This window comes from Leptidea sinapis, chromosome 3 (assembly GCF_905404315.1).
Source record: "Leptidea sinapis chromosome 3, ilLepSina1.1, whole genome shotgun sequence".
Lineage (NCBI taxonomy): Eukaryota > Metazoa > Arthropoda > Insecta > Lepidoptera > Pieridae > Leptidea > Leptidea sinapis.
Window position 1 is genome coordinate 1,763,851 of NC_066267.1, and position 22,794 is coordinate 1,786,644.

General features: G+C 33.6%; 1 protein-coding gene across 1 annotated transcript in view; it reads left to right on the forward strand.

Annotated features, from left to right (window-relative positions):
* The first annotated feature begins 2,598 nt into the window (after positions 1–2,598).
* Positions 2,599–22,794, forward strand: part of LOC126979395 (uncharacterized) — an 81,335-nt gene continuing 61,139 nt past the window's right edge. The window contains exon 1 of the mRNA XM_050828674.1: positions 2,599–3,726. Coding sequence (XP_050684631.1) covers positions 3,000–3,726 — 727 coding nt within the window. The 5' untranslated portion in view covers positions 2,599–2,999. The remainder of the gene's footprint in view (positions 3,727–22,794) is intronic.

Consider the following 22,794-nt stretch of genomic DNA (forward strand, 5'->3'; position numbering starts at 1 on the left):
TCTAAAGTCTATGTTCTCGACGTTTTCACAGCTGTCATAGTCTATCTAGACGTATAAATTATCTGAGGTTTTAGTATTTATTGACCTTTCAGTTAACAAATTGACCTTTTAGTTTCAGTTTCAGACGATCAATTTTTTAATTTAAATATTTATTTATGTGTCAGTGTCAGTCTCAAAAACAGAAACGAAGAGGCACCTTTAATCTATTAAATTCCTCTGGATGGCTCACTAGGAAATCTTGTGTAGAGCCAAGCAGTGATTACCGTTTGATATATAATTTTATTTAATGTTAATAATAAATGAAATAGAACTAAAACTAATAATATTTATCTAACTTTAAAGTATATCTTATAATAAGAAACTTCATAAAATTTAATATAAAATAAAGATAAAGCAAATAGTTATAAATAAATATACATAATTAAATATATATATTAAGGTATATTAATTTTGAAATGATAATTTTCTCGGTTTCATCATAGCTTTTGTAAAAGCCACTCTCGTACTGTAGATATTACTCTGTAAGAAGACAGATATATTTAGTCGTACAGTAAAGATGAATTTAAGAACGGACTAGTAATTGTACTCAATTCAGTAAAATGGCGGTAATATTATGTACGATGATCTGAAACAATATGTCCAATTACGAGGACTTACTAGTTCTCTAGTTCCACAAGCCACAGTATATTATGTAAATAACTTGGGCAATAGTGATTAATACCGCCACGTGCTCCCCGTGTGTTCACGTCGCGGACATGTCTAATTAAACATTGCTACATAACAAAGTAATTTTAAATACATTCCAGAAAAAAATTTGTTGTAATCAAATTGTAGACAATTAAATTATTAATAACATTGCTCTCTTCAACAATCTTGACAAAGTTAAAAGTTTTCTTAAAGGCAAACGACGCACACTTATGAGCACGCGAAATTAACATTTTTTTTTATCATATTACATATACCTATATAAAACTAGGTCAAATTAGCATCTAAAAAAACCACAAAGGTTAAATACGGAAACCTAAAAACAGGTGTAAACAAAGATTTTTTTAAAATTTCTAATAAGAATAGCATTAACTATTGTATAAGTAATTAAAAAATATATTATTTATATATTTTTTTTCAATATAATATATTTTTATGAGTCAAACTTGAGTACCCAAATTTGAGATTTTTCAAACCTTTAAAAGTTATATCTCTAAAAATATTAACTTTATCGTGAAAAGTCTTGGGACCATTTTAATTTGAATTTTAAATAAAAAATATATAAATTTATTCTCTGGTTGAAAAATAACAATTCCTTGCAATTGTTTAAACAATTTTGGTTTAGGTTTTCAATAACGCGTCTCTACGAGTAGTTACGGATACATTGCTGTCACCGTTTAATGACAAGATCATATCTATCCATAGTTATGTTCAATATAGTTATAGTCCAATGCTTTATGTCGATAGGTTGTTGAAATGTAAGTAAGCGTAAAAGGATAGATTTGTCTACCTCTACGAAGATAAACTGAGGATAGTTAGGTTATTGAAAACGGCCGTTAAACATAATGGCACGGGTTTCTCCATGGCTACATGCATTTAAATCATCAGTAGCGCAATTTGAAGAGGATTACATAGAAAAATTAAGGTGGAAGAGTTTTCCGTAGTTATGCGCCGATTTCTCCTGGATTAAAATATGTTGTAAATAGTTACATATTTCTTAATATAGTTAGCATTAAATTCAAGGAATTAGTCTGCAATTAAACAAAATAGTTCTGTTCTACTAATTACATGAGCTATTAACTATATTAGTTTTTATAATTGAGAGCAATTCTTGAAAATGTAACCTGAGCAAGTGATTAAGTATCTATCCACATAGTAAATTTTACTGAAGTAAAATTTTGTTTTTATGTTGACATTTCCTTAGTTCTTCGCAACCGATCATAAATATTTTTAGAACATATTTAACTTTGTTTAAAATATATATATAATGGATAAAGTATTGTGTTAATTATTGATAAAGCTCCTAAAATATGAGCGATGGATCATCCGCTTTGGAATTATTAAAAAAAATGTTGAAAATATGTGTTAGCATTTGTTAACAACTCAAAAACTATTGATATTTTGAGAAATATCCTGAAAAGGGAGGAGTTTTAAATAAATAATTCCTACTCCCGGAACTTTAACTCTATTATATTTAATAATTTCAAAAATGATATAGAGAATTCTAATATCATGTTTTTCTAAACTGAATAGTTATATATAGCGCGAGAGACACTTCCAAAGTGGTAAAATATGTGTCCCCCCTCCCTGTAACTTCTAAAATAAGAGAACGATAAAATAAGAGTATTCTTAAGTATTATTTTTGAATAATCTTTACTTTTCACAATTAATAGCATTTTAAAGAATATTTAGAAATGTATACATGTTATTGTTCCAGGTGTTGTGAATATTCCGTCGCTCTTACATAAGTCGAAGCATCTCTACGACACCTCACTGTATAGTGTGCAATGTGCATACTTCACGGCACTGAGTAGGGAGTACGGATACCGGTACAGTCGGGCCGCGACCGCCCTGTCCTCAGTCCCCGTGCCCTCACCCGGCGCTCAGCGCTACCACAACACTACGGAGTGCGGAGTGCGGCTTCACTCCTCAACAACGCGTACGCAGAGGCGCACGCGCCGCGTCCAATCGTAAAGTTCGCAGTGTCGCAATAACGTGGCCGCAATTTGTTTGCCGCAACAGTCCACCCTCGCCACCGCTATCAGTTATTAACAGTGGAGTAGACGCTTCCCCGAAACCAAAGAGTTCATAAAAGTACGCGGTGCCGGGTGCCGCATTCCGCGCCGGTGTATTCACGACGCGGAGTGTACTACTGTGTGTGTTAAGTTAAGAAGTGACTGGTTCAGTGTACTTGTGAACTAGTGCTTGCATAGAAAGTTCCCGATTAGTGAGTGAACCCTGTTGCGCCGATCAGAATGTAAAACGCTGCTTGAAAACAAATACAGACGTGGAAAATGGCTCGCGGAGCGCTTAGTGAAACTGAACGCCATTCCTTGGTAGCCAGTGCCAAAAATCAATGCGAGAGATCACAGGAGGCAGAGAAATTGAACACAGATATAAAAGCCAATGGGCTGAGAGTACGATTCCTCGACGAGGAAGGAAAGACTGAGCGAACAGTGAGCGCAGATGAGTTAGATAGTTCAGTTTTACATGTTAAAAAAGTACACATACTTAAAAACAGAAGTTCGAGTGAAACGAGTATTCTTCTGAGAAACTCATCTCTCATCAAGCGTAGATCTGGTGTCGAACGTAGATACAGCGGTGACAGTACAGATAGTCTTAACAATAACTCTCTCAAAGAAAATCTGAATGGCAGATTCGGCGAGGAGATGTTGGATAAGTCTGCAGACACAACAGGTGTCACCAAAGAGAGTCATTATAAGAAGAACTGCAACGTGTACAGCGTCGATCAAGCGAAAACTTTAACTCCAGAGCGAAAGAAAGTTCCTCTGACGATTCCAAGGTTACTCAGTCACAAGGAGCACATAAAGTCGATTTTGCCAGCCGAGGTCTGCCTGGCGGACGTCGCCACTGGCAAGGATTTCACCACCCGTGCCGTGAGCCGCCTGACGCGCGGCTTGGGCCGTCTGCTGAGGCGCACCAACAGTGTTCGCATCAGCGAACCGGATCCCGTCTACAAGGTGGCGTACCTCGGGAACGTCCTCACCGGCTGGGCTAGAGGTTAGTGTTGTCTCTATCTGTTTATAAACAATGCAGCATTATCTTTGCATTTTAAAGTGGAACGAATTTAATTAACTCGTTCATTTATCCAGTGCGTGATACAAAATTTAATACAAATTTATTTTGTCTTACGTTAAGTCGTATAATTTTCCTGCTATAAGTACATAGTTCGACTCGTTCGCGTGCAGTATGATAGTAATTTAGTCTAGAGTTTTATAACGATTTCTACTTACACCATTATCATGTATTATACAGTTCTCTAGTTTTATGTTGCTAATCGGTCTTTATCGTCTTAAGCCTTATCGTCTAAAACAGTGCTTATTCATGTATACACCCTTGTATATATGTAAAAATATACTTACGCAACAAACCCAATATACTAAATGTAAAAGAAATTAATGATGGTTTAAACACTTTCACCCTGCAGGTCCTAACAGAATAACTTCTAAATCTTATAATTCAAATGCTGTGTTAATACTTTTAGATTGTTTGTTGAATGTTACTTCAGGCGAAACAAATTGTTACACCTGATTCGATCTTGGGTTACGTCAACATTTTATCGAAGCATTACAAAATAACAGCACGTTTCAATATTTAGCATTATGCTTAGACGCGTGTTTCATTTATAGGTTAAACTGTTATAACAGTGACTCAGATTTTGTAAATCTGTACAAATAATTAATGCTATCATTAAATACAGTATGTGTTGAACTAGTCATATAGCAAACAGTAAACTGTAAAATGAATAACACAGCTGCTGTTTCTGCAGTTCGTAAATTTGTATGAGTCGAAAGTTTTATTTTCACATTGGATAGCTCGCACATTTAAGAGTAAATGAAAGTGAATGTTACTTGTTGTAAATATTTATCTATTTAGTAGATATACACATAATACTACTACTATACCAGTGATTCCACAGATTGGGAATGGAGATAATAAGTTTAATTGTACAATATTACTTTGAAAACATATTTTTTGAAGAAAAAAAAAGCTCGCTGGGTTTGTTGCGCCCATTCTTTTCAGGTCTGAGGCATTCTTTTTGGAATGGATGGTAGTTTTTGACGTTCAATAAGTGATGTCACATCCTATTTTGAATAAAAATATTTGAATTTGAATACGTTAGGGAATGAGGGAAATATTTTGACTGTCACCATGGTTCACGATATTTCTTTATTTTTTCTCAATCACAGGGACCGAACAGCCTTAGATATATAAGTAAGTTACAAGTTTAATTAAAACGATTGGTTTTACTTATAAAGAAAGATAAAATACGCAGGAAATTAATATAAACATAAATACGAATAAATACATAAAGTAAATTATAAATATATTAACCTAACTAGTTAAGCACAAGGCGCCGTTTATTATTATAATGTACGTTTGTGGATACCACCACCAACTTTCTTTTGAAGTTATATTTCTTTAGGCGCGTTATGAAAAAGTGATCAGAGTGAAATTTTAAGATGCACGCGCATCACTGTAACACAAAAGTAACAGGTTGAAGTTGGTTCCTAAAATTCTCTGACGTTTGCGTTATTCATTATTATTTTTTGGTTTCTTCGTCCATTATTAGGACAGGCAAAGGGTTCAAGCCCATACAGCCGTATTCATTATTTAATAATTAATTTTCAAAGATAGCTTTGCAAGATTTTTACAAAATTGTTAATTCTAAAAACGTAGAATAGCACGAGGAATAAATCATTTTAATTAATTTTGCTTCGTTAGTCCAAAGAAGTATAACTTCTTGCGTGCATACAAAAGAAGTACATACACACTTTTTTTTATATATTCATATCAGTAAATGTAATAAATTTACTTACAATAATTTTTTCAACTCATTTTAACTAAATGTTTTTAAATTTACATTATAAAATACAATTAAGATCAATTAAATAAATTATTCGGAGGACTGTCGGATTTGTAAGCACGACGTCGGTTTACGGCAGTCGGTACACCAACAGTCCTTGAACTCCATTCTAAATGTCAGATAGAGACTCAAGAATCTCCAAAGACAGATCTGCATCCCATTGATAACCATCATCGTAATGGGTCTGTGTTCTGATGTACAGTAGAGGCCATCTGTTAGTATATTATGTATGTAGTTCAAGGTGCGTGCGAACAAAACGGTTGTGTTGTCTTGATTTAGATCGCCCGCGCCGTGAGACTTTCAAACGATCCTTCTTTGTAGTAATACAATTATATCTAAACAGACTATTAGCGACGCTCGTGATCCGATTGTTGTTTCTGCTAAAATATAATTAATCTCCATCATCCTTTCATGATCTTATATCGTCAGAGCTGCGTCACTAAACGGTTGATTTACTCGTGTATCAGAATGTTACCTACATACTGATAAATTAAATCAAAATCAGTTTATTCACGTAGGTCACGGAAATGACACTTATAATAGAATGTCAATAAAAAAAAATTTTTCTTATTGAATCTACCTCTACTTCGTAAAGGGTTGAGCTAATGAGAAGAAGTAGCAAGAAACTCATTGCCACTCTTTTATATCAAGATTTACATCGATTTAAAAATCATTTCAATTACAATATAATATGTAAAATGTTGCAACAAACACACTCAAACGTCAAATAGTCAATGTCTTACACGAGTAAGTCAAAAAAGTAAATGTAAATTAATACAAAAGTTATTGAGTACAATAGCTGCATCATCCACATACACCATAAATAAATAAATAAAGGCATTCTGTGAGCATTTTATAAGCGATTTTAAATAAATAAATATGTATACATCCATTATGAAAAGTCACCCAAAACCCATGCATGATTTTTTAAAATTCTTAAGGTTGTAAATAACATCCTAAAAGTTTTCAAACACATCAAATTATTGTTAAAAACATTCTTATGGAGTCAAAATATGAATATTCTTTTTGGGCAATATATTTCTAGGCTTCTTTTAATAATAGGCTTCTGTGACGTCAGAGTCTATATCAACAATCTATATTGTACTAATAAAACTACGAAACTGATCGGAATAATTTGTACCATTAGATGCTGCGTGGTTCCGAGTAGGTTCTAGTATATGATATAGTATACGGGTAAAACGGGGGAAACTACATAAATATGTTCGTGAGAATAAATAGTGGTTATTTCCCACAAGTACACTAATTCATGAAATGTCCAAAAAATTGCGTGACTGAAGTAGCAGTGGGCCAGGCACATAGTTCGACGGACAGATGGCTGTTGGGGCAGTAAAGTCCTCGAATGGCGACCACGTACCGGAAGACGCAGTGTTGGAAGGCACCCCAGGAGATGAACTGACGATCTGGTCAAGATCGCCAGAATACATTGGATGAGGGCAGCGCAGGACCGATCTTCGTGGAAGGCCTTTGTCCAGCAGTGGACGTCTTCCGGCTGATGATAATGATGATGATGATAACACTAATTCATACTTGTTAAATTCGCTTAATTCTTGTTTATTATATAGTACACAAATTATGATTTAAAAATTCAAATGAGTTAAATTATGTGTAAACTGATGTTGAAGCCAGCGAGTAAGACCGGGTGTAACAAGTTGAAGTGATTTTTGTAAGTCCTTTTGAAGTAACAATAGTTTACGTTTTGTATGAAATATTTGGTGCAAATGGCGTCGTCCGATTGCAGCGCTGCCGCCGTCGGTATTGTTGTTGGCCTTGTGACGTCATTTTGTTATTTAGAACTTGTATAATATTTTATTATTAGTTGTAAAATCGAACACCTTGTTATATAATATTAGTTAGAGCTGGAGACGTGTATCGTACCCTTAAGTTTTCAATATTTCACGTTTACAATATATATTAATTATAAATGTTTATTGTACGATATTACATTGTAATCCATATTTTTATAATAAACTAGCTGACTCGACAGACGTTGTACTGGGCATAATAAATAAAATACTGTTTTTTTTTATTAATTTGTCAGTAATATTTCATAACACCAAGAATTATTTTGTAAAATATATCCCTGTCAATAACGTTCTATATTATGTATAGAACAATGACGTCAACTTCATTGGTATACAACGTCTTTGCTCCCTGTTGTTAACTATAATGAAATTGTTTCACAGCAGAACTGACAAACCGTGCGTCAATAAACTCTCTCATAGAAAATATTTCCTTGGAAATAAAAATAATTATGGGTCCTAAATCGAAATAAAAACTATCCTCTTTCTCAAGTTGGAACTCCATGAAGTAATCCCCATTAAAATCCGTTCATTAGTTTAGGAGTTCATCGCGGACAAACAACGTGTCACATAATTTACACTGGCCTGCAAAAGTAAGTATCACACTTTTCAAATTAATTTTTTTTCTTAACCATAGAAGGTAGAGATTTAAGATTAAAAACGTTTTGTTTCAAATTTTATAGGCTTTAATTCTTAGAAACTAAAATTATACATTAGTAACATTTTTAACTTAAAAAAGATAAAACAATGAAAATAGACATTTTTAGTTTAGTGTAAAAAAATTCAACTAAAATGTATTACATGTTATTTAATTTTTAATAACTGGTATTGCCTCCTCGAGCTCTGATTACAGCTTCGAGCCGGTTCGGCATACTGAACACTAGGTTTTGGAGCCGATGTTGGGGAATATTCTCCCATTCTTCTACCAGGGCCTGCTTTAGTGCCCTGAGGGTAGTAGGTGGTGGTCTGCGATTTCTGACTAGCCTCCCAAGCTCATCCCAGGCGTGTCCAATCGGGTTGAGATCAGGACTTCTTGATGGCCAAGCCATCACGCTGATACCGACCTCCTGAATATACTCTTGTACGATATGAGCCGTGTGTCGCCGGGCATTATCATGCATCAGCATCGATCCATCACCCATATTTGCTAAATACGGCCCTGCATACTCATTGAGAATCTCTTGAGCATATCTTTGCCCAGTGAGGGTGCCATTTTCTATGGCTACTAGCTCTGTGCGACCTTCTGAAGATATGCCAGCCCATACATGTACACTGCCTCCACCATATTGGACTCTTTCTGAGATGCAGGCTTGAAGGTATCGCTCACCAGGTCGCCTGTAAACACTTCGCCTTCCATCAGAAGTGTAAAGGGAGAATCGAGACTCATCTGCAAACAAAATTCTTGACCATTCTTCTTCATCCCACTGCATGTGTTCACGGGCGTATCGCAGTCTCGCTACTCGATGCTGTCTCTCGAGTTTTGGGCCACTCGCTGGTCTTCGGGGTTTCAAATTTGCTTCAGCAAGTCTTCTTCTCACTGTACTGTCACTAATATAGTCCTTCCGGGTCTGCAGTAGCTGTTGCTGGACTTCAACTGCATTTTGGTGGCGATTTCTTAACACAGTGGAAATAATATAACGATCTCGGGCACTGGTACACCTGGGTCTGCCATTACAAGGTCTCCTCAAATGGTGTCCAGTCTCTTCGTACCTTCGCTTTACCTTTTGGACCGTTCGTACCGTCACACCCACCATTCATGCAGTGCGACGCATACTGATGCCTAGTTCCAGAAAAGCCATGATCCTAGCACATTCTTCAACTGAAAGAGGCATGATAAATAAATGTTATGTGCTTTTTAGCATAAATTTTTAAAACAAGACCCATCGATCTTGAAAAACATTTAAAACAGAAAGAAAAATGTGAAAGGTAAAATTGTAATTCGGAAATGTCCACTTTGAAAAAGGAATGGTTTTGTTTTTGAAGTTTTTTTTCAGCCAATTCTTAAAAGAAGGTTACCGACTATAAAGTTTTTATGTACAAAATTAAATTTTCTTTCGAGTCCTTTTTATTTCGAAAGTATATCTTGTGAACTTAAAACGTTATCCCAATTTTAAAAGTGTGATACTTACTTTTGAAGGCCAGTGTATATATATTAAGCTTAAGATAAGCCCGCTGATTTTCTTGCGCCCGTTCTTCTCTAGTCTGAGGCAGTCTTTATTGAATGGGTGATAGTTTATGACGTTCAATAAGTGATTTTGATTCCTATTTTGAATAAAAATATTTGAATTTGAGTATAAAAACAAGGATGAATTCTCAAATGAATGAATGATAAACGAAATCCGAAATATAGATGCTTGGTATAATCCCTACTAATATTATAAATGTGAATGTATGTTTGTTTGTTACGCTTTCACGCCTAAACCACTGAATTGATTTTAATAAAATTTAGTACAGAGATAGACTAGAGCTTGAAAAAGGACATAGGCTAGCTTTTATTGCAAAAGAATAAATGGAGGGATAGAAATAGGGGATGGCAGTTTGTATGGAAATTCGTTATTATCGAAGATAAATCCATGAAACTTAGTATTTAGGCACTTGATAAGAAATAATTTGTAAACATTTGTTCTAGAATTTTTGAAACTTTGACATACATGGGGATGAAATAGGAGATTAAGATTCACAGAGAAATTATATATCCTTGATATTTTCCACAGTGACATTGATATGTGCTATATCATAGAAGAGCGCTGCCAGCAGCGGAAAGAGCTGTTTGTATGTGTATTATTTGGAAAGTATCCTAAAAAATAAAAGAAATTACCCAAAGTAACACTTCAACGCGGACGAAGTCGAGGGCAAAAGCTAGTTATGAAATAAGTTAAACATCAAAGGAGGTTTCTCAAAGATGTTTGTAGATTATAATTTTTAAAGATACAATAAAAATAATTTATAAATTTCCTGATAGAGATATCCTTCCTTTGAATATATCTTGTAAATTAAGTCGAACTCTCGATAAACCCTTCTGGGCACTCCTCTGGATAAGACTTTCATTTTCAATTATTGATGTCAGTATGAAAAATATAATTAAAAAAAATGAGGGTAGTAATATGTGCTAGAATACAAATCTTTTTAGGTAATTTCCTTAGATAATTTATACGTCTAGATAGAGTCTCTTGCTGTTAGACAACCGATAAAAACAGGCCAGGATTATAAGATTAGTTTGCGTGACAAGCTACGTCTTACAGTCGCGAATTGTGTGACATTTTACGTTAGTATGCGTAAATTACCCGAAATAGAGGGTAGTTCTAAAGAATATATTTTTTTTCGACGTTTTCACAGCTGTCGTAGTCTATCTAGACGTATAAATGATCTAAAGTAAATCCCGAACATAAAGATTTAAGTTTTTTAGAATTGTTCAAAACTTAGTTATCAAGCCGTTCTGAGAAAATTAAGAATAAAATTATAAACAAGTATTTAATTTTATGTTAACATCAAGAAGACTGATAAAAGTTATTATCAAAGGACATGTTTTATCAAATAAACATAGTTTTATTGAGTTTTCTTGCGAGAATCATGGCTGATTTTATTGGCTCGAATTAAATTATCAAGAAGTATTCATGACCCGATTTTTGCTTATCTTTATATCTAATATATAAAATTCTCGTGTCACTGTGTACGTAATTGAACTCCTCCGAAACGGCTCGACCGATTTTCATGAATCTTAGCGTGCATATCGGCTAGGTTGGAGAATGGGACAATTTATCTATTTTTCATCCCCCTAAATGTTAATGGTGGTCCCTTAATTTTTTTTTGTACGTATTTTTTTGTTTTTATCTTTTTATGATTCAGCATTGAAAAATAAATACAACTTCAAATGTTCGCCCTTCTACGAGCTATAACTATTTTTATCGCGATTTTTATATTATTCTGCTCCATCCACAAATCCGCTATAGGGTTGCAAGATGGCAATCGAATACAATAATAATTGGTATAGAGCGATAAATTTGGTAGGTCTGAAAATCGGTTGCATCTACTTTTTATACCCCAAATTTTTTTTAATACAACGTTTGCTGGGTCAGCTAGTATAGGTATATGATTCTTCTGTACGTATGTTGACAATGTACTCCTCCTAAACGGCTGGACCGACTTGAATGAATTTTTCTGTGTATGTTCAATTGGATCGAGGATGGTTTAGGTTCACAATTGAACTACCTCCTAAATGGCTGGACCGATTTTGATGATTTTTTAGATTCTTAATACAGTCCATATATAATTATTCTCCTGCGTATGTTAGTGATCTCCTAACGTCTGGACCGATTAAGAGACTACTTTTATATTAAGTAACCGAGATGTTATTGAATATAGAATGCATCTAAATAGATAGAGTTTTTAATGACTTATATTGCCACTTACATCTGAAATCTCAAAATACCTTCAATTAGGGCGTTCACCGAAATGTACGTTAAGTAAAGTTAAGTACAACACAATAAAATTTTGTTTAAAAATTAAAATATGTATATATATGAGAGAAAAAAATTAAAGCTTTTATTTTTCAGTGCAATTTTGAAACCCTGAAGCGAGGTGAGAGGGGATCCACTTAAGGGGATTAAATATACAATTTGAGTCAAAATTCATGGATGATCCAGACAGAAGTGCGGGAGAACACTTAAAAAAATAAACAGCTTGCATTTAAAAGAGTGACATCTCAAGTCAATTTCCTATATAGCTCCTGGTGTTGAGCATATTATTATCTCTATAGTAAATCCTGTAGATGCACCACAACCAGAAATTTGAACAAACATACAAAGATTAACGGATCATAGAACGATTAGCTTAGTTGGTAAAAGCGCTGGGGCGTATCCCTAAAAGCGTGGGTTTGAATCCCGCGCCGTCCATAATTTTTGGTACAAATTAAAGGTTAGTTAGTCAAAGTTTGAGCATTTTTTATTTGTGAGGGCTGGAGAATTAGTTGCAGTTCCACGCAGCACCTCAACATTTCTTATATTATACTTATAGACTAATAATATTACTGACTAAATAATATGTTATTACTATATCGACAGTATAACATTTAGCTGTGAAATGCCAATGTGCTCCAGTTATAGCGGCACGAGTGCGGAGTGCCGACATTCTAGGCAATACTTTCGTTCCGCACGCGCTCTGCAAACCACTAATAAGACCACTACTCTCTACCAGACTCGAGGGAACGTACCTTCTCAATAATCTTAGATAATTTATACGTCTAGATAGAGTCTCTTGCTGTTAGAATAATAACAACTATAATAAAGAATAAAAACAGGCCAGAAATATTAGTTAAGTGTGCGTGACAAGCTACGTCTTATACTCGTGATTTGTATGACACTGTGTTAGTGTGAGTGAATTACTCAAAATAAAGGTTAGTTCTAAAATCTATTTTTCACAGCTGCCATAGTCTATCTAGACGTATAACTTATCGAACGGCCGTTTTCACCAACATAAAGTATGGGCCTATAACTATATTGGACATAACTATGGATAGATAAGATCTTGTCATTAAAAAGGGATATATCCGTAACTAGAGAAACGCTATTAAAAACGGCCGTAAGTCAATAACATAACATTCTATACGTTTTAGAATTCACTCCTATTTGACCATGATTAACATAACGCCTTCATTTACCCGTTAATTAGCTATTTAATAATACGTGAACATCTGAATTGTTGGGAGTTTTCTTAAGTTTTCATTCCGCTAAGATATTTTGTTAGTCATAATGTAGAATTCGCTAACACCCGCCCGCGCGACTTAGATTTAGGCTTTATTCGCGTCCTCCACCGAAGAACTGTCGTTCCAGAGTTCGTCGAGTCAATATTTCCTGAGGATGCCTCGCGTAGAAGCGAAACACGTGTCGACATGGTTAAATAGTTTTACGTTTGACTAACAAATTTAAGCGTAACTATCATTAAACATAACATTTAGACAATTATGGATAACTTGTAAAATACGAGATCTAAGTATTTTGACGTTTTCATGCCGAGCAGTGGTGCCATATTGTGTTTTTAAACTATCTTGAGTGCCTGTATGAGATTAACACTCTAATAAATAAACTGAATAATAATTTGTTTCGTACACATTTTAATTCACACGAGATACGTCGAGTCTCCCAGTAAACATTGTTTTGTATTTCTCTTAGCGAACGTAGATGGCTGGACCTGTTTGACGACATAATATAACTTGAATATGAACATAAATGTTGTGTGCGGAGCTAAAAGCTTTTAGCAGGTGTGGGTGACATCATATCAATGCAACTAAGCAAATATCCTGTAAATTCATTTTATAAATAGGACAGCGAATCTATTTTTATATTAGCAAGTTATAATTTATTTATTTTATTAGGCACTTCAACACAATACATATTAATACATTTACAAATATAAACTTAACATTATTTATAATTCTAATATGCACACCTATAAAAGAAATGCACAGCATTGACTAATAATTATTTAAAGAAAAGGTTTTATAACTAAGTACAAATAAAAGTAAATGTGAAAATTAATTTAAGTTACTGGATTTATAGTTACTTTATAGTAAGGACATAAAAGTATGTTAGTATTTTATTCTTAAGTGAGCCATGAGAGTCATTGAATATATCTACATTTGGGTGTTTTCTAACAAGCAAGTTATATTGTTCACCAGCTATGATAAAGTCAAAGTCAAAGTCAGAATATTTTATTGACATAAAATCAAAAGACTGCTCGTCAACGTCAATCACAAAAAATACAATTCAGATACATACATATTAATTACATAAAAGTTTAAACATATTTTCAAAACAATGCAAACCAGTGAAACAACACAAAGCTGAACCATATATAATCCATAAAAAACAACTATAATAGGTACTATTTAATTCCATATTGTAATATCGTTTACGTAATCTTCAATACTGAAATAAGCCTTCGACATAAGTCTGCGTTTAATAAAAGATTGAAATTTATTTGTTGATAATTCAGATACACTTTTTGGTAATTTATTGTAAAATTTAATACTATCGCATGCAAAAGAATTGTTTATTTTACAGAGCCTAGTAGGGGGTACTATAAGCTTGTAGTTATTTCTGGTGTTCAAATTATGTTTGTCGCTTATTTTACTGTATAAATTATAATGTTTATGTACGTGCAGGAGATTGCTATAAATATATTGGGAGTAATTATTAGTATAATTTGGGAGTTCAGTCCTAAATTTGAATTTATGAGTGGTCTGCTAAGTGTATTATGAATACTTTTACGCGGATACCTCGAAGGTACGGTGAAAGATATTTTATCGAGTAGCTCCGCATTATTGACAAAATTGTTAACTATTTTAGAATAAGTTATAATCAATTGGTATTATACGCAGGATCGATCGTCGCGTTACCTTTGGGGGTGGCCTTTGTCCAGCATTGGACGTCTTCCGGCTGATGATAATGATCATGAAGTTATAATATGAGTAACTAGTCGTAGTAGTTTTACCAGTGGGAGACTCCTTTGCACAGGATGCCGACTAGATTATGGGTACCACAACGGCGCCTATTTCTGCCGTGAAGCATTAATGTCTAAGCATTACTGTCTTTCGGTATGAAGGGCACCGTAGCTAATGAAATTACTGGGCAAATGGGACTTAAAATCTTATGTCTCCATGTGACGAGCGCAGTTGTAGTGCTGCTCAGAATTTTTGGGGTTTTTCAAGAATCCTGAGCGGCACTGCATTTTAATGGGCAGGGCGTATGAATTACCATCAGCTAAACGTCCTGCTCGTCTCGTCCCTTATTTTCATAAAAAAAACTAGAATATCGCACTGGGCACATTTTCATTGACTACGAGACCGCCTCAACCAGAAATCTTATTAATAAATTAGAAAGACGCTATTATAAAATGCTTATAAAAACTATTTGGACTCTGTTTTTCTTTTCGAAATAATTAATTACCATTTAGACTCTGAAACATTATTATCAAATATAAACTATTTCGTTCCCAGAATTTCTTCACGTTCAGAAAATTCCTTCTATATAAACTATTCTCGCACAAATTCTGCTAGAAGAGCGTATTTAAATCGTTCATGCTGTTATTACCATGAAACTCATTGTGACGTATATATAAAAAATAAGTTGGCAAAATTATATTTTAAATATAAAAAACAACAAAAAATAGTTATAATTCACTGTTATATGTATAATTAATACTCTTCCTAAAGTAAAGTCCTTCCTCTCTAAGCTTATAATTTTCTATTTTTGTAAAGCAATTTATGGGTCTATTAGGTTTAATTATTTGCATATTATATCTGTACAAGCTGACCCGACAGACGTTGTTCTGTACATAATAAATAAAATACTGTTTTTTTTTATAAATTGCCAATAATAACATCAAGAATTATTTCGTAAAATACGCTCCCTGTTGTTATAATGAAATTGTTTCACAGCAGAACTGTCAAACCGTGCGTCAATAAATTATCTCATAGAAAATATGTCCATACAGAACAAATATTGTAAATAAAAATAATTACGGGTCCCAAATCGAAAAAAAACTCTCCAATCTCCTAAGTTGGACTAAACTGCACTCCATGAAGTAATCCCCATTAAAATCCGTTCATTAGTTTAGGAGTTCACTGGAAACAAACATCAGGGCACTGGATTTATAAATATTAAGATATGACTGCTTGTTCCTTTAAAATCAATAAAATAAATAAACTTGCTAAGAATCCGAGTACACAATACAATGTACTCTATCTATTAATATTATTAATTTGTTGATACAAAATGCCCATAAACGCGCAGTACCTAGGTATTGAAAACAAATATCTGTCTTATTTATGATATGCTATCGGCCAGAAACTCATTACTATTGTAATAAATAGCTCACCAGTTTGTCATAATTAATGCGGGCTTACTCGAATGACCCACAACCCCAATAATCGCTTAATTGATATAAGATGTAAAATTAATGGTTTATTATTACTATGGTCTATTGTCAAGATGGACTACTTAAGTCTGTGTTTTATTAAACTGGTTTATTTATTACAACGCATTGTTTTTGCATATTTATATGATTTCACAAATAAAATTTGAAAAGGAAATGAGGGACTCTAACCCGCGACCTCTCGCGTTCCGTGCGAGCGCTCTTTCAACTGAGCCAACTGTTTGACTGAGGTATCGTTGATAAATCTTGTTCAACTCTCAGGTTGTGACTTCAAATTTTATTTGTGTGATTAATCCCATAAGTGAGGGTTATCACTTAAAAACAACAATTTATTTTTATGATTTTATTAAACTTGTAGTTTAATCTCTACTTTTTCCGAACATTTGGTAGAGTAGATTCAGTAATTTAAAAGAATTATTTATAGTAACGATTCAAAAGCGCTTAGCTTAAGCCTAATTGAATAAAGTTTATTTGACTTTGACTTTGAATGTGTTAAAAGTGTGAAGGAGCAAGTTTCGTAAGTGTCGCAGGAAGAAAATCAGTTAAAGATAGAACAAGTTAAATTTAATGAAGAAGATAGAAGAAAATCAGATAAAGATAGTGTTGTAAAGTTTCTGTACAATATAGTCTAAGACTGCCACCCTTAATTTAGATTACAAATATTGCGTTGTTTAGTAGTAAAACAGAAATTAATAGTGCGGAAATGTTTTAAAATGATTGGTGCTTTTTGAGAAAATCATTTTGATCAAGGTTGCTGAAATTTTTTAAATACTTATAAAATTGCGTGCTTACACTTGTACTTTACAAATGTCAGATGTGAAACCTGCATTGTGCATGAACCTCTAAACTGCATATGAAGTCCTGGTACATGTTGTTACGATGACACTTGATTTCAACCTCTATGAAAGACATTACTATCACCGCTACCATATTTATGTTCTACTGGTGTCTATGTAGTAATACGTCGTGCGTTACGTCAGAATATATTAAGGTATACTCTCATCATACATAAGACAATCTCTTCTTCAATTATGATCGCCTGGTACCAAAACACTGCATAATGCTTGCTATCTCATTTTCATGTACGTTAAATCGTATGAATTCATTAGTGTGCATTAGTCTCTTTTTACTGTCGCGTGTTTTCGTTTCATCGACTTCAAATCACATTCAAATCACAACGATGCTAAAGAAGTTTTCACTTCAAAAACCTGTAAGTAGAGTACATCATGAGCAGACACTGAAGGCCATTGTTCGCGGTATACAGTCCACTGGCGTTACACAAAGAGTCCAATTAAACAATGTTATATTATATAATTACATGTAATATTTATGAGATAAATATGTTGAAGTATGTGCAAAAAGTTGCGATTATTCAGAGGCGTCAATTCAATTATCATATTAACTTTATAGTTTTTAGCATAATCTTTAATCATAAAAGAAATTCATTTATATTGAGACTTTTTCATGAGATGTAGAAATACAAAAACTGATAATATATTAACTGCCAAATCTTATTATATTATATCTTATATATATATATATACTATATTTTACAATACTATGACTTCATATAATTAAAACTATCATTACGTGGAAGCGTACGAAGAATATTGGCAGCATTTCCTCCTTGGATAGCAAGCTGATCCGTTGACCGAAATATTTGCCAGCGCTTGGGTTTCCAGTAACCTTATTGAGGCGCAATGATAGTATTTTGAACATTCTCCGCACCTCTGACGGGCCAAGTGTCTCGACACCAAACGGCACAAAGATGTTTTAATATTATTATTATTATTTAGTATAATATTCGTAATGATAGTTTTAATTTTATGAAGTCATAGTATTGTAAATATAGTTATAAGATTTGTTTTGTTTGAATAAATTTTATTATATCTAGTTCCACATATAAAGAACACACTATAATTGTGTACAATCATGATCTGTTGCCTGTGTGTTTGTACTTATATCACCCAAAAACTATTGCATGAAATTTAATGCAGTTTACATCGATGGTACCTTTTCTTGATTTGATTCTTCTTTCTTTTGATTGATTTATTCTCAATAACACGCAATCAAAGTCATAACCTAGTGTTATAATATATAAATGATTAATTTAATTGGACGTCATTATGTTGACTTAAATATGTTGAAATCTTTGTTCGTCTGTGGTATTAAGAACTAGACTTCGTTAACTTAATATCTTAATTATAATTTAGATAAGAAATGCCAATGTAAAATGATTTTTTAATATTTTAAAACATTCATTCATTTATTTAGTGCACATATGCTGTTGTTCATTCGATAAATGGTCAATTTAATAATTAAGAATTCGATCGCAGCCCACCCCTTGGAAATTATTTTTATTAAATTATATTTGTTCGCGGCGGCCATCTTGGATTAAAACTAAATACCGCATTAAATTGCCAATTTGTAAAGTATTAAAATGGATATAGTATGTTATCCATAAGAGTTAGACAAACACCATCCCGGACTTTTCTGTAGAACTATATCAGATACACAATTCCACCACACATTATTTTATTATGACTCAATGGGCTTAGACAGCGTTTTTGTTGAATGCTCCCTGATGCCAATTTTTTTCCGACACCTCCAAAAATTATCGTTATTGTATACAAAAATTTAGGCAAAAACTCAAAAATTTTTATAATTCAACCTTCCCCGAGAATCGCGCTATCCATTGGTGAAAACAGCATGAAAATCGGTGCAGTAGTTTTTATGTAGTAGACGCGGCTATATGTAGTGATATTTGCCTATTATGTTTGTCCGTTTGTTAACTTCTATCTAACATTTTAAAAGTAATACGTCTCGAGGATATAATTTAATTCTCAGCACAGTAACACGTTTCCTAGTTAGTAGCCTCAATACTCTTCCTTAACTTTTGAGTTGAGGGTAGGTGCGGTAAGGCAAACAGGGGGCACAATAGATCCTATGAGTTAAGTGCATTTTAACCCCCAAATCATAATAATAATAATCTAACATTTGTAGAAAGAAGCACATGACCATTGCCATGTCGTCATCACAACACTGGGACAGTTGTCACGCTATTTAATGATATCGTCACCTTATTGTGAAGTAATATAATGTGTGGACGCATCTTCACATTGTTTAACAGTTTGTGCGCATGTGTGTGTGTACGTGAAATACGATATATGTGAAAACGTGGAATTTATTAGCATAATATAACAGCTATTATTGTAAAATATTTCCTTGTATTTCATATGTATATATAACTATAAAACAGTGATTACCGGAGTCTCTGTTTGTTTATACAATTTTTTATTCTTTTAAACATGTTTACTGTGGGTTCCCAGTATTTCGATTATGTTATCATCCAGAACAAGTTTCCACTAAATAGGTACCTGCTAAGCGTGGGAAGCTCCTTTGCACAGGAAGCCGGCTAGTTTATGGGTCCACATCGGTGCCTATTTCTGCCGTGAAGCAATAATGTGTAAACATTACTGTGTTGCGGTCTGAAGGGCTCCACAGCTAGTGAAATTACTGGGCAAATGAGACTTAACATCTTATGTCTCAAGGCGTCGAGCGCAATTGTAGTGTCGCTCAGAATTTTTGGGTTTTTCAAGAATCCTGAGCGGCACTATATTGAAATGGGTAGTGGCTATCAATTACCATCAGCGTTTCATAAAAAAACGTTGTTCTACGTACTTGTGTGACCTCTTGTGTTCCGAACGTGATGAGCTATGGGTGGACAGACCCTATTTAAATTCAGTATCAGTATATTATTGTCCGATGCTGTGACTTCGCCCGCGCGGATTACATTTAATTGTATTTTTCATTTTTCACCGACGACTCAAATTTTTTGAAGGTGAATTATAGATAATATAAGTCTGTATTGGTGAAAGATTTCTTTAAAATCGCAAATACGACCAGAAATAATTTAAAATCATATCTTGTGTCTTGTTGCTGGATAAAGACTAATTTATAAATATACGTCAAAAGTATATCAATACTAGATCTACTAAGTAACGGTGAAACTAGTGACAAATAATAATATAATATAATATAATATTGACCCACTTATACAAAAATTATATCGCCCCAAACTAGGCTAAGCCTGTTCTATGCGAGACAACGATATATTTAATACAATTTACTTACTTAAACATACATATAAACATCCATGACTCAGAAACAAACAAATATATTCATCATATAAATGTTTGCACCTACCGGGTTTCGAACCCGGGACCTCAAGCTTAGTAGGCAGGGTCACTAGCCATTCGTTGGTCGTTGGCTAAATTTTTGTATGTTTTTACGACAAAATGAAACTCTACGCGGATGTAATAGAGATGGTGCGACCGCGGTCGGATTGACGGAGCCTGATGCGTGACCGTGGGAGTCATGCTTAGAGACGACGGAATGTGGACAGACACGAGCGAGACAGACTATGTGGGAGTAAGAAAGAACATTTCCGCTTTAGGGGAGCAAACTTGGTAGAGCCAAACTATAGCGCATAGCTTCGAGTGTATCAAATTATTGTTTATTTTTTGAAGTTATACTTCTTTAGGCGCGATATGAAAAAATTATGGGAGTGAAATATTAAGATGCACGCGCATCACTGTAACACAAAAGTAACAGGGTGAAGTTGGTTCCTACAATTTTCTGACGTTTGCGACATTCGTTAATTATTAGGACAGGCAAAGGTGAACCCTTTACTACTTACAGCCTATACAGCCGTATTCGTTATTTAATAGTTAATTGTCAAAGCCATCTTTGCAAGATTTTTACAATATTGTTCTTTCTAAAAACGTAGAATATTACGAGGAATAAATCATTTTAAGCATTTTTGCTTTGTTACGCCAAAGAAATATAACTTCTTGCGTGAATACATAAGTACACACGCACTTTTTTTTTGCAGCCCAATATATCAGTGTGTGCGTCATTTGATGGTGGGAATTTCAGAAGTACCTACAATACTTGTTTCAATTTGATTTTCAAAGTTAATTTTATTGCGTAAAATTACATAATTGTATATTTTTATCAATTTAATAAGCATCTTTACACAAACAATGAATTTAAGCTCTAAAGGTTGACGCATTCAATATACGATAATCCGTATTTATACAGTTAATTATTTATTACTTTATATAAAATAATTTATATTATTTAAACACGATTCATATATTGGATGCAGATACCATACAAACTAATTTGTTATGTATATTACAGCCATTTTAAAATACCTTATTTGATTGAAACGAGTGGCCGTTGAGTTTCTTGTATATTCTTCTCACGAGCTCAACTTTTTACGAACATTATATGGCAAATTCAGTAATTTAAAATACATATTTGTAGTGACGATTTAAAAGCGCTTAGGTTAAGCCTAATTGAATAAAGTTTATTTGACTTGGACTTATTAAACTACAATTGAACGGCAAAATGGCCAGAAATGAAAGTGAATTTTAAGTGAGATAATAGTTGAGACCTACTCATAGCGGATAGTTTAGATTTAAAAGAACGAAATCTTAAGTAAATTTACTAATATGCAAATATTGGGTTTGAGCAGGTTATCAACTGTAAAGTAGGTCCTGTAGATGAAGCCACAACCTGAGAGTTAAACAACAAGATTTATCAACGATACGTCAATCAAACGGTTGTCTTAGTGGAAAGAGCGCTCACATGGAACGCGAGAGGTCGCGGTTTTGAGTCCCGGATCGTTCATAAATTTTGTCCCCGAATTTGATTTGTGTAATTAAATCCAGAAGTGATGGTAATCAGTTTTAAAAATAATAAATTGTTTAGTTACTTCACAACAAGCACACACACGCAATAACACAAACACACACACACACACACACACAAATCACCGGAATAACGAGTCAAACCTCATTGGAGTTTTTATTTAATTAACTCTTTAGTAGAATAAAAAAAAATATGTTGACCTTTGACCTTACAGCTGACATTCAGTTTCGGTTCACGACTAATATATATAAAGATATTGCGCTTTAGTACTTTGGTAATAAATAAAACTAATTATTGATGTAGGTGATTAATAAACGGATTATATGATACATAGAGATAATTTTATTACATACTAGCTGACCCGGCAAACGTTGTTTTGCCATACAAATTATTTATTAAGAGTTAGACCGTTTCTTGGACATTGTAACATTGCTTTATTTTTCTAAAATATTTTTTTTCTAAGATAAACGTAGCCTTAGTTACTCCGTCAAAATCGGTACAGCCATTTCAGAGATTAGCCGGAACAAACAGACAGACTGACAAATAAAAATTGTAAAAAAATGTTATTTTGGTGTACTTACCGTATATGTATTCTTATTATACATGTAGTAAAAAACGGTTATTTCAATATTACAAACAGACACTCCACTTTTTTATATGTATAGACTAGCTGACGTTGTGACGTTGTTCTGTGCATAATAAATAAAATACTGTTTTTTTATGAATTTATCA